The sequence below is a fragment of the Dermacentor silvarum genome, chromosome 7 (assembly GCF_013339745.2).
Source record: "Dermacentor silvarum isolate Dsil-2018 chromosome 7, BIME_Dsil_1.4, whole genome shotgun sequence".
Classification (NCBI taxonomy): Eukaryota; Metazoa; Arthropoda; class Arachnida; order Ixodida; family Ixodidae; genus Dermacentor; species Dermacentor silvarum.
The window spans coordinates 88,819,920-88,833,810 of record NC_051160.1 but is presented as its reverse complement, the minus strand read 5'-3'; the positions used below and the strand labels follow the sequence as shown (position 1 = coordinate 88,833,810).

Genomic DNA, 13,891 nt, shown 5'->3' with positions numbered 1-13,891 from the left:
CCAGAAAAGCTGCATCTGGACGACAATGGTGCCTTCTTCAAGCCTGGAAGAGCGAGGCATACTTGAGGTGAATGTAGATAAACACTGGCAACATATGTCATGCTGGATGGACGTAACAAAGAGCCCTGTTTCTTTCCCTCGCTTTAAAACTAGTATGTTACCTAGTAGTCAGTAGGCTAGTAAGTTGTTAAAAAGGTGTCCTTGCGATATGTCGCATTTGTCCTCTTAGAGCTTCGACGGAAATGTAATTTGCGATTGGGTTGTCATGCGCTATGGCAATAGGGGCTGTGACGGATGCACACTTACTGAGGTTGAGGGAAGTCTATGGAAAGTACTGCGGGCGTTCGTCAGTGCGTATGAATTCACAAGAAGAATGGCTTCCCCGATCTGCTTGTGGATATTGGCTGTCTTTTCCGTTTAACATTACAAATAATATTATTTAGCATTCGTTTGGTACTTATGACGCGCATAGCAAGCACGGAAAATTTATATGCTATGTGTACACTTCTCACCTACAACATCTACATCCGTTACTGCATTGTAGCAAGTGCTAGTCACTTGAACGTGGACGCCGGCTTCTCCTATAAGAATTTCACTTAGCATTAGGATGGGATACATACCAAAAACAACAGTGTAGAGACCAATGCCGGCGGCACCTTTTAAAGATATTTTACAAGAAAGACATTTAAGTGTCATGTTTCCGATACAATAAACCTCATAACACCAAAACCTGAATTCTTTAGTCACATGTAGGTCGGTAGGTAGAAATTTGCAAGGACAATGGTTTCACCAATATTCATGTGGCGTTTGGATTTTGTTCACTTGAACATTTTGGTTAATTATGTTTAGCACTCACTTGGCAGCTGCGTTTGGCGCACAGAAATCTCAGAAAAATTGAATACATGGAGTGATGTTCTCACCTACAACTTCTACATTAAGCATTACAGAGCCTCCGGTGCTTGTCACTTTAAGGTGGACATCCGCCTCACTGAAATATACAAGAAAAAATAGAGTTAGTCCGTTTAGAAAGAGGCAAAGGTTTTTTTTTCTTTGCTGCTGTATTAGCAGAATGATGAATTAATTTATATGAACTTAACGAGTAAACCTTACCAGTTCGCCTACGCGCCTACATTGGGCCCAAATATTTTGGTTTTAGGGAAGGCAATTTCCACCTATAATTTACTAATTGAGTGAACAGGTAAAACAGTAGATTTGTTTAGGTTCCAAAATTGGCATTAAAGCAGCAGTTGCACAAAATGCAAACTCATCAATTCGAATAGTGCCTCACGGGTACTTATTTCATGCGGCCAATTTCTAAAACTCATTACCATGAGAAGTCGCTTATCACATTGTCAGGACTCTCAGCTAGCTAAACAATATCAAAATAACAGCCTTCTGTACAGCTAAAAACGAACGTTGCTTATGTACTCAAATTTTCTTCAGATTAAAATATTTGAATTTATGTAAAGTCGTTGTTTTATGTGAGGTGCTTTCCACATATTTTGCCTCTCGCGGAGCATTGCATTCGTTGTTTTTCACCCCTTAGCTGGACAGATGAAATAACTTGGCGTAGAATTAACAAAATTGTATTGCAAAAATAAATATCACATGAAATATGAAAACGTTACTCCAAAAAGTAAGCGACATACGGTTGGTCAAAAATGTCGCAGTTTTGACCGAAAACGGTTCATTGATTGCTATAGCAAACGTGTAGACAGCTAGGAGAACTAAGGATACTAGTTTTATCGGCCATATAAAGTCGTAAACATTCGCTTACTAACTAAATTAGCTAGCAAAGTGTACCCACGTACAGGTAAACAAACATGAACACATCTCGCTCGATAACCCCAGAAAGTGGCTGTAAAAACGTTGTAGTGAGGACGCACGGCAGCAGCGAGCGAATTCACCTTCGTGCTGTCGCTCGCTGGAACGCGAACGTCGAAAGCACAACGCATACGAAGTGACCGGCACTAGTTTCACTTTGTCCATATCGCAGATCGCTGCTGCTTACGGTGTGGCCGTAAGCAACAGCGATCTGCGCACAAACAGCGTATGCCGTTCGGCCACGATGTTGGGACTTTATACGGAACCTCACGGCGACGACCACAACCACGGCGCGGCAGAAATGCGCTTGGAGTGTCCATATAATTGATATTGCAATAAAATAATTTTGAGCTACACGTTAAAGGTATATGGATGGTCCAAGGCTGGTGTTTGTTACCTCCTTCCGAAAGCCCGCCTAATAGTGATGATTAGTTATGCTACTTATAACCAACACCGAAACACATCAAATTGTGAACCTTTGATACCAGAAGCACCTCTGTGCCAAATACAACAGCGCCTTTCTGATAAGTACCGGCTGGAGGGAAACAAAGTTGCTTTTCTTGCTGCAACTAGGTAACCTGCCTCAAAGATTTCAAGCATTTTAATTAGGCATTTTAGCATTTTTGTTTAGAAAATTAACGCTGTTCACTTGCCTAGATTTCGTCATATGGAGGTAATTTCCCCAATAGTCGCGCTCCGTGCCTTATCGTCCATAATGGAAACCTATACAAAACTTTATCTTTTCGCTATCGTCTAAGCAGTGCGAGTTTCTTCAGGCTACAGAAATTATTATTGAATGGTAGAGCAGATCTGCCAACAAAGTGAGCCAATAGACATTTGCTACCTGCAAACTGCTTTGACTTTTTTAGTATCTGTAGTTTGACCAGCTGCGTTGCCGAAAACTTGAAAGAATGTGTAATTAGTTTAGAAAGAGTTCAATTCTGTGCAACATCATTAGAGATCCTAGAAAATCACAAAGTGCTTTTTTTAAATGTGTACGTCAGCATTCTTCTTTATTTAGCACAAGACATCTACTGAATCGTGCGATTGACATTCTGTATTACATGTAAATGCAATATTCCCGAAATAATATATGCAAAGAATTACTATAGGCCACGGAACGCAGTAGGATTGTAGCGCGGTACGTATAGCGTGGCTCAACACTTATCTGCGAGCTCAAGAATTTTTTCAACACCTAAGCTGTTTAAGCCAGCTGTAATTTGTGGTGCATAGCCGTGGTAGCCATTACAACCCGGAGGAGGAAGAGGAGGAGTAGACTCCGTGCAGGCGGTCTCCTCGCCAGCACTATGCCTTTGCGACCCCTGCCTCTCTTCTTTCCGCGGCTCGCTGAGCCAAGAGATAAAAAAAGGCGAAAGCTTGCACAAGGCCTCGCAACCCTATTGCAAAAACCAGCGTCTTCCTGTGCCTTCCAGTGTGAAATCAGCGCGTTTTTTGGCTCTGGGTAGCACTGGGGACGCTGGTGAGATATCGCTGGATAAGTGCTGGGTCATACTGGACGAGGCGCTGGTTTCCCTGCTATGACGCTGGGGCCCACTGGTGTGCGCTGTACACACGCTGGTTGTCGCTGGAGTTCGCTGGCTCGTACTGGAGACTGCGCTGGTTTCGTTTGTGCCGCACTGCCGGAGTATATAGGTGCTGTGGAGTATTAAATGCTTGATACAATTTCATAGGCATCTCCTGTGTAAAAAACAGACTCATGCCCTAAGTAGCGCTAAAATTTGGGATCATAAATGTCTGTTTTGTGTCGGTGGTGTTGCAGCTTGGAATAAAGGTGCGTGAGCTAGCCCATGCATATGCGACACTTCAGATCACTTCCGCTTTGTACATTTTCCTTTTGACTGTGCGGATAGCTGTATTCGAGAACGAAATTACGCAAACGCAGATAACGCCTCGCTTTCTAGTAGTTTGTGCGCAATAGAATACTGCGAGTTTTCTCAGTGTTGCACAGTCGACACCAAACCCAGCAGCTGTTCAGACGCGTTCGAACGGACCTCAGGAAGCCTGCCGCTGATTTATTTACTTACATTTATTTACAAATACTGCTATCTCAGATTTCAGACATAGCAGGAGTGGGTATGTAGATCAAGACAACATACAATCTACATGTGACATGTAAACGAACTTCGTCTACAAAACGCTGAGGTGGCAATTCTCGGAGATGAGTATGTAGGTTATTCCACAATTCAATGGTAAATGGCAAGAAAGAAAATTTGAAGCTATTTAAGTGAGATCGAAAGGGAACATTATTCAAAGGATTGGCTCTTCGTGTTACACGCGCCGAGGAGCTAACAAATGTCACAGGTACGTCGACAATGACGGTAGCATGTACAATTTTGTGCAACATAATAATCCTTTCACACGTGCGCCTATGTGCCAACGGCTCAAGCGATAACAGACCAGCATGCAGAGAAGGGGAGAAATTGCTATCATACCGATTACAAATAAATCTGACAGCTTTCTTCTGCACAGCCTCAAGCTTTGATATATCAGATACGCAGTGAGGTGACCAGACAACAGATGCATACTCTAGAGCAGGCCTCACGAGGGATTTGTAAGCTGCTAGTTTGCATTCCTTGGTTGCTGTTTTTAGTGTCCTTTTTAAGTATCCTAGTCGCTTTAGTGCCCTGGAACAAAGGAAGTCCACGTGTTTGTGTCATTTTAAGTTGGAAGAAAAAGTTACTCCAAGATATTTGAACTCGGTGACATAAGTCAAAATCTTCTCACCATTACTGTAGGCAAATTTCAAAGGTTCCTTTTTGTTCGAAAAAGACATAGATACCGTTTTATCGAAGTTAATTTCCATTTGCCAGGTCTTGCTGCAATCGCAGAAGGCATTGAACGTCTTATTCAGCATTTCCTGGGCATTGACACTGGTAATGTTAGATTACAAGACACAGTCGTCTGCATACAAACGGAGCTTAACAGCAGTGTTAGTAACAACGCTCTCGACATCATTAATGTAAATAATGAATAAAAGTGGTCCTAATACGGAGCCCTGCGGACGCCGGAGGAAATACCGACTGAAGATGAGTGCTTCTGATTAAATGAGAGAAACTGGGACCGCATATGCAAGTAGTCTTTTATCCAGCCAAGCAAGTGATTGCCGTGTATACCTCTGAAAATAGTGCCAAGTTTCATAAGTAACTTAGCGTGACATACCTTGTCAAACGCCTTGGAGTAGTCAACAAAAATGGCGTCAATCTGCCCACGATTATTAAGTGTAGTGGCAACGTCGTGAGTGAATTCGATTAGTTGCGAAACCGTGGAGAAACCTGATCTAAAACCATGCTGATGATGTGAAAGAATGTTGTTATTGTTGAGGTACTCTATAATATGCTTATGAATTATGTGTTCCAGTAGTTTACAAGTAGATAATAACGAGATTGGTCTATAATAGGAAATTGTTTGCCTATTGCCAGATTTGTGTATTGGTACAACTTGAGCAACCTTCCAGACACGAGGAACAGTTTGTGATTCGACAGATTTTTGAAAGATAATAGTCAGATACCGCGCACAGTATTCCGAGTATCTATTTAAAAACGCGTTTGGGATGTTATCTGGTCCTACACTTTTACTAGTATCAATATTTAACAAGAGGCTGTGAACTCCGCTGAACGTTATCTGAAGATTTGGAAAACATGCTGAAGCACTACCACAATGAAAAGTAAAGGAAAATGCCGTTATCTTCAACAAAAACAGATTTAAAATATGTATTGAACGCTTCAGAGATCATGACAGCATTAGTACACGACTGTCCATTAACGACCATAGAAGTTGAGTTGGACACAGGAGGAACAACTGTTTTCCAGAATTTGGATGGGTTATCTTTTAGGAATGTCGTCAAAGTGTTGTTATAATAGTAGTCTCTAGCATGCTGCATTTTGGTCTTAAGAATTTTTTAAAGTGATGTTACTGTAGTATACCACGGGTGCTTCGGGTTTCGCTTTACACACTTTTTGGGTACGAAATTAGCTATGCACTCTTTGACAATGTTGTGAAACACTTCAACTAACAAGTGAACACCTAAGCCATCGCTCGAAAACATAAACTCATCAAAGTGTGATGCAAGCGTGGCGACGATAGAATTGTCGTCAGCTCGAGAAAAGTCATGGACAGTACTGTATGTTGGTTTATTGGGCTCTAGAGCAACATCTAGATGGACGATTACCGCCTTGTGATCGGAGATGCCCTCGACAACGTCACATTCGCTATACTGGAGCCCATCACTCAGGAAGACCAAATCCAAAATAGCAGATTAACGACCTGTGTTAAAACACATGACACAGCAAGATTGATTAGAGCATCGCAGATGGCTCTATCACGTCCAGTAGAAGAAAGAGAACGCCAGTCAATGTAAGGGGCATTAAAATCGCCACATATTATGAATTCGCTTTTTTGTAGCCTGTTTACTGCAATATAATCCGTAACAGCGTGGATTGAATTGACATCATTTGGCGGTCGGTATACAGCGCCAACCACAATAGTAAAGCCACCAAAGTCAATCTTGCACCAAATCGATTCGCTGTCAGGAAGTTCCGGTAGCAAGACGTATTTAATTTCTTTAGAAATAAAGAGCGCCACGCCACCACCGCGACTAACAGTCCTGTCATTTCTCAATACTGAGTAACCCGGCGGCAAAAATTCACTGTCAGAAATAGTCATTTAACCAAGTCTCAATAACACATATTATTGATGGTTTGTGATATTCAACAAGCCAGTTGAAACAAACATTTTTATTAACCAAGCTGCGTGCACTAAAGTTCAGAAGTGTCAGTTTCCTTTTATATGGAAGTCAGTTAGAATTCCTGGGAACGGTATTATCAGATGCCTTAACAACGCACTTTCTGACGTCGTTCCACTCGTACCGAACACTGTCGATAACCAGGTGCTCTTGTTGCAAACGTACTTTTTTTGCGACTTTTCTGAGTTCCGCAGAATTCTGCCATAGGGATCTGCGCACCCGCCGCACGCGTGCCGAAAAGTCTTCACTGATGTAAATTTTTGAACCTTTCAGTTTGCGTGCGTTATTTAAGATGTCTAATTTAGTTCGAAAATCCAACAGTTTGATGATGACAGGTCTATCTTTACCTGTCCGTTTTTGCCCAAGTCTGTGACAACGCTCGATGTTATCACACGTGACGTCAAGCTTTGAGGTCAGCATGCGTAGTACTGAAGTAAGAAGGGCCTCAGGCGTCTCGTTCAGTGTTTCAGATAATCCGTGAATAACCAAGTTATTCCGTCGCGACCAATTTTCAAGGTCGTCGTTCTTACGCTCCAGCTTTTGGATCATATCCGAGAGACCAGAAACAGTATTTTCCAGTTCCTGCACACGCTCAACGACATCCGCCGTGTTGGCTACAAGTGACTCTAGTTTAGATAGACGATCATCGAAAGAGGCAACTTTAGAGGTTAGTGCTGATATTTCGTTGCTTATACGAGCCTGTCCTGATAGCAATTCGGCCAACAATTGTTTCGGTGGTGGGACCCGGATTGGTTTCTATGTCGCCTGAAAGAATCAACAGTCTTTTCAAAATGTGCACAAGAGAGGCAGCTCTTTTCGGGGAGAGAAACGTGGGAGGGTCCGGCAGCAGGAACAAGAAACGATCATCATTTCTATAGCATTTACAACCACACCAATTGCATACCTGTAAGAAGAAGTAGGCAAATTTGTAGCGCATCTTTGCGGTGCTGCTGCCAGACCCACTGAAGTGGAACTCCAGAGGCGTCCATCTTTTATCCTGTTGCGAGCACGTAGATGTCGCTGAGGTGCCGGAACATACGCAGCACCGCCGAGTTTGCGCTGGCCAGCAGGGAAGGAAGCAGTCATCGCAGGTTGACACGTTTGCGTTTAGTTCCCTCGTTGGCAACGGACACGTGAAGAATCCTGAGCAAGCGTCGACCGTCCGGTGGGGCAGACCGACCAGCTCGCGATCCGAAGGAGCACAACATTGAAGATAGTGGAAACAGGTACTTGCAGCAATCTGTAAGAAGAAGTAGGCAAATTTGTAGCGCATGTTTGCGATGCTGCTGCCAGACCCACTGAAGTGGAACTCCAGAGGCGTCCATCTTTTATCCTGTTGCGAGCACGTAGATTTCGCTGAGGTGCCGGAACATACGCAGCACCGCCGAGTTTGCGCTGGCCAGCAGGGAAGGAAGCAGTCATCGCAGGTTGACACGTTTGCGTTTAGTTCCCTCGTTGGCAACGGACACGTGAAGAATCCTGAGCGAGCGTCGACCGTCCGGTGGGGCAGACCGACCAGCTCACGGTCCGAAGGAGCACAACATTGAAGATAGTGGAAACAGGTACTTGCAGCAATCTGTAAGAAGAAGTAGGCAAATTTGTAGCGCATCTTTGCGGTGCTGCTGCCAGACCCACTGAAGTGGAACCCCAGAGGCGTCCGTCCTTTATCCTGTTGCGAGCACGTAGATGTCGCTGAGGTGCCGGAACATGCGCAGTACCGCCAAGTTTGCGCTGGCCAGCAGGGAAGGAAGCAGTCGTCGCAGGTTGACACGTTTGCGTTTAGTTCCCTCGTTGGCAACGGACACGTGAAGAATCCTGAGCGAGCGTCGACCGTCCGGTGGGGCAGACCGACCAGCTCACGGTCCGAAGGAGCACAACATTGAAGATAGTGGAAACAGGTACTTGCAGCAATCTGTAAGAAGAAGTAGGCAAATTTGTAGCGCATGTTTGCGATGCTGCTGCCAGACCCACTGAAGTGGAACTCCAGAGGCGCCCATCTTTTATCCTGTTGCGAGCACGTAGATGTCGCTGAGGTGCCGGAACATGCACAGTACCGCCAAGTTTGCGCTGGCCAGCAGGGAAGGAAGCAGTCATCGCAGGTTGACACGTTTGCGTTTAGTTCCCTCGTTGGCAACGGACAGCGTGAAGAATCCTGAGCGAGCGTCGACCGTCCGGTGGGGCAGACCGACCAGCTCGCGATCCGAAGGAGCACAACATTGAAGATAGTGGAAACAGGTACTTGCAGCAATCTGTAAGAAGAAGTAGGCAAATTTGTAGCGCATGTTTGCGATGCTGCTGCCAGACCCACTGAAGTGGAACTCCAGAGGCGCCCATCTTTTATCCTGTTGCGAGCACGTAGATGTCGCTGAGGTGCCGGAACATGCACAGTACCGCCAAGTTTGCGCTGGCCAGCAGGGAAGGAAGCAGTCATCGCAGGTTGACACGTTTGCCTTTAGTTCCCTCGTTGGCAACGGACACGTGAAGAATCCTGAGCAAGCGTCGACCGTCCGGTGGGGCAGACCGACCAGCTCGCGATCCGAAGGAGCACAACATTGAAGATAGTGGAAACAGGTACTTGCAGCAATCTGTAAGAAGAAGTAGGCAAATTTGTAGCGCATGTTTGCGATGCTGCTGCCAGACCCACTGAAGTGGAACTCCAGAGGCGTCCATCTTTTATCCTGTTGCGAGCACGTAGATTTCGCTGAGGTGCCGGAACATACGCAGCACCGCCGAGTTTGCGCTGGCCAGCAGGGAAGGAAGCAGTCATCGCAGGTTGACACGTTTGCGTTTAGTTCCCTCGTTGGCAACGGACACGTGAAGAATCCTGAGCAAGCGTCGACCGTCCGGTGGGGCAGACCGACCAGCTCGCGATCCGAAGGAGCACAACATTGAAGATAGTGGAAACAGGTACTTGCAGCAATCTGTAAGAAGAAGTAGGCAAATTTGTAGCGCATGTTTGCGGTGCTGCTGTCAGACCCACTGAAGTGGAACCCCAGAGGCGTCCGTCCTTTATCCTGTTGCGAGCACGTAGATCTCGCTGAGGTGCCGGACATGCGCAGTACCGCCAAGTTTGCGCTGGCCAGCAGGGAAGGAAGCAGTCGTCGCAGGTTGACACGTTTGCGTTTAGTTCCCTCGTTGGCAACGGACGCGTGAAGAATCCTGAGCGAGCGTCGACCGTCCGGTGGGGCAGACCGACCAGCTCACGGTCCGAAGAAGCACAACATTGAAGATAGTGGAAACAGGTACTTGCAGCAATCTGTTAGAAGAAGTAGGCAAATTTGTAGTGCATGTTTGCGGTGCTGCTGCCAGACCCACTCTAGACCCACTCCAATTGATATTATCGCACCGACAACAAAGCTGTGGTGATTCGTGCGCTTCCACTTTCCTTGGTGTAGTAAAAAGAATAGTTAAAAGGTTCTGAAGCTCAAATACAAACATTTTCCCATTCCCCAGGTATCCAAACCGAGATCGTTTGCTTCCCCCGAAGGCTAGGCCTACCGTACCCACTGAGTCCGTCTACGTTTCTATCGGCTCGTCTAGGCTGAGGAATCAACAAGTCTAACGAGGATAAATCACTTTGCAGTCCCGCTTTCCCATCGGTGTTTTTAAACAGACCATTCTTTCGTGTCTACGGTGTCAGCACAACAAGCGATGAGCGCCGATATGAAGCGTTATAAACATACCTATGTGTGCTGTTGCTGAAGGCTGCCAGCCGCATTAACCGACCGCTTCTCTGACGGAGATATCTGGCTAAACATACGTGTCGATTGAAAAGCATTGTCGAGCTATGGAAATGTTACAATAAATTTGCGCGAAGAACAAGAAACGGCTGTGATAATCGGCAGTAACGGCCCGTACAACATCCCGGGTCGGCGGTTCATTTAAGGCTTTTTTCGTAGTTAATATACCAATCGCGAAAGCAAATCAGTGTTGCAGCACTTCCTGGCATACAATGCAATACCGATAACAACTTTTTTGTTCTGATAGAGGCGTAAGTTCTAGTTGAAGGCGATATCGCATCTACCATGTCTGTGCGAGACGTCTGTGCAAAGCTGCTACTGTGTCTGCGCGTTGACATGGCAAAATATGAATTGGTAATCACGAATCTTAAGCATGTACGTTTTATATTCGTTAGAAATACCATGAAAGAAAAAAAGAGAATCGGCGTGGCCTAGTCATAAGATGCTGGTATTGGGATCTGTAGGTTGGAGGTTCAAATCCTAGAGGCTATTTCTGTTTTTACTTTTTTTCCTGCCTTTTTTATTGCATTACAGCGCTCTCTGTTCCTTTTTGTATTTGAAAAAAATGTCACAGTTTCGCCCTAAGGGCGAAGCAATGAATGCGATCGCAACAGAGCAATGTCATACGAAGTAAGGTGAGTGGCTTTGGTAGCAATATGAATTGTAGTAAACATGAGCTGATTAAGTAAGCAGGTGTGCTGCGGCGTAAGTAGAACGACATGAAGAGAGACTCGATGACCACGAGAAGGCGCGTGTGAAACGGTGGTGTTGATGAGAAGCGCTTCCCGTGGGCAGCGCGTGCGAAGGGACACACCTGTAGTGCTGCACTGCCGATCCGGGCAGCATTGCATGTGTAGCGTGCGTTGGAAAATGTGGCCCGACTATTACTAACTGAATGAACAAGCGTGGTGTGAGCGCGCACAAACAAACATGAATAGATCACACTGAGTGACTGCAGAGAACGACTGTCAAAACGCTGGCAGCGAGCCCATACGCCGCAGCGGGCGAAGGTACGTGCGGTCTATCGCTTCAACGGAAACTGAGCGGCGAATGCACGGCGCATAAAGGTCAGAGCCGTGTGAAGATAAGAGACGGTGCCGGCGAGCTACGAGCGCGGTTGTTGGCAGAGTAGAAGTGCGCCCCCCCCCCCCCCCCCCCCGCGCTCCCTCCGGCGCTGGCTTCCCGCTTCCTTGCTTGCGCGTGGGTGATTGAGTGCGTTCGCTCTCCGTGATAGCGCGCGTCCCCGCACGCTTCCGCTCGGGCATACGGCGCGCGGCGAAGATTTTATCTATAGGGAACCTCACGGTGACGGCGACGGCAGAAATTCGGTTGAAGTGTCCATATAATTGCTATCGCAATAAAAATATATAAGGTAGCCATTACGTATTTCTCGCTCTAGAGCTGCATTTCGGACCAGTACCCCGCGCCCAGCGCCTCCCAGTATGCCGCGCCTTGCCAGCGTCCCAGTATCCAGCGCGTGACACTGGGCGCATAATCAGGCATGGCACTGGGCACTGGATACTGGGTTTTGCAATAGGGAAAGCTCAAGACACGGCAAAGCTGGCCGATTGATATCGAGCGGGTAGCCTGCAACGCGTTCGGCGTCGGTAAGTAGCAGTGTTCTTGGCACTGTGCCAACCTTGCTTAGCCTGCCTGCGTTTGTGGCATGCCAGGAGCGCTGTCGCTCGTAGGCGCCCACGCGTCCAGCGCGTCACGCGAAATGTCGCGAAAGGGAAGGTACCTCCAGAAATGATTGCTCGAGGATACCTTCCTACATGCGTAGTTAAGTTCGTTTAAACCAAGTTAAGACCTAGCAGCAACCAAGTTCATACCAAGCTGTAGCAGCCAGTAAGCATCGTCGTGTCTAAGCTTTGCGCGACCGAGTGCAAACTTGCCTGATTTTTTAAAAGTGTCATCGTATGCCACCTATCGGATATCTCATACCAAACATTTTGACAATATCAATGTCTGTTCTTGAGACGGAACATCAGCAGATAAACAATGAGAGCTTGTTTAAACAAAGGAAACAATTTTTGCAGTGGTGAGAATGTGACCACAGCGTGCGCTAAAAAAAAAAAAGCGTCGACGCCTCAAGGCTTTGTTACCAAAACATCTCCTGGTACTCATGCTCGACATTCTTGCAAGTAGCACTCTTGAAGAGGTAACCAAATAAAGGTAAATAAAGACACAAACGAATGCTCAGATATGTCTTGTTTTCCTTTATGCTCTTGTTAGGGGAATAATGTTGAGCTGCCAGTTAAAGAGTGATTGCGATTAGCATTCTCTGAAAACTTCACCCATTTTACAGTGTGATGTCCACACGTTAGATCTTTTCCCCCAATTTGGGCCACTTGGTATGTGCCACCGAATATGTGGCCGAAGAGACAACTTGGGTGATTAGGATGTGCAACTGGGCATGGAAAACAATGTATCTAAACATTCTTGGCCAATCCTCTGGAATAGCTGTTTTCTCTTGGTAGATAGTACAGGGACTAACTGAACAAGGGGCAAGAAGCAAAGGAACTACAGAAAAGTGAAAAAGTTTCCAACGAAAGCAGACTAATGTGGAGAAACAAGCGAAGTTAACAGAATGTTACAAAGAAAGCGCTGAGCAAGGAGCGTCAAGTTACAGTGAAGTGAAGATACCGGTAATAGAAAATGGAAGTAGGCAGAGTAAGAGGACCTTGCAAATTACGTTACATTGTGTCCGCTCGCCCTTCCGTTGGACTATCCTTTGCTGTTTGCCTTTCGCGGCTTCTGCACTAGGACACTCACACAGGAATGCATGCATTGCCATATAAAAATTCTATTGTGAATGTAAGCGATTTCATTGCTAATCCCATGGGTAATTTCATGCCTCGCTCATCATCTTGTTTTCTTTCTTTCTTTTTGTGCGTTCTATCAGAACGGCGTTTTACAAAATTATCTCTATACTCTGCTCGGTTTCCCGTATTTATCGAAAGTATTTATTTGTACATTTTTTTTTCGTTTGTGTTTTCACGCTGCATAACGTCATAATGGAGGGAAATGTAAGCACGCAGGCCCGTTTCATGAAGATACTGCACCAGTGACATAAAATGCTTTGTTCCTAATACATCTTTCATAATCTTCTACTTGATTACTGCTCAAATTCAGACCTTTAAAAACATTTTCGCAAATTGTCTTTGTCCCAGGACGCGTCCAAAGTAGATGTTGGGCATCCGCTGCAGATGAAGGAGCAGAACACTTCGGACACTGGACAATGTCTTCGTGTGGTTGACCCCGAGCACAAGTGACCGCTGGTGTAAGGGTCACGCCGGCCCTAAGCCTCCGGAAAGGGACTTACTCCACCCGAGAAAGATTGTGGGGAAGGGAGCAGACACGCGGGGGGTGAGGGCACGCATGTCACGCCGGAGGATGGATTTTCGTGCAATTAAAATACAGCGGGTGTCAGAGGGAAGGGAAAGATGAGGAGTTACGGGTGTCGAGAAAACGGGAGCTATACGACCCACGAGGTCATTTTTGTGGTCGTGAGCATGTGCCTGCACCCAGTGGACAGTAAGGTTCACACGTATAGAATTGTCAA

At 46.0% G+C, this 13,891-nt stretch overlaps 1 protein-coding gene across 4 annotated transcripts in view; it reads right to left on the bottom strand.

Annotated features, from left to right (window-relative positions):
* Positions 1-13,891, bottom strand: part of LOC125946854 (uncharacterized) — a 184,956-nt gene that overhangs the window by 16,377 nt on the left and 154,688 nt on the right. For all 4 annotated transcript variants that reach the window (XM_049670946.1, XM_049670945.1, XM_049670944.1 and 1 more), the window contains one exon: positions 921-988. In XM_049670946.1, the coding sequence (XP_049526903.1) occupies positions 921-988 (68 nt within the window). The remainder of the gene's footprint in view (positions 1-920; positions 989-13,891) is intronic.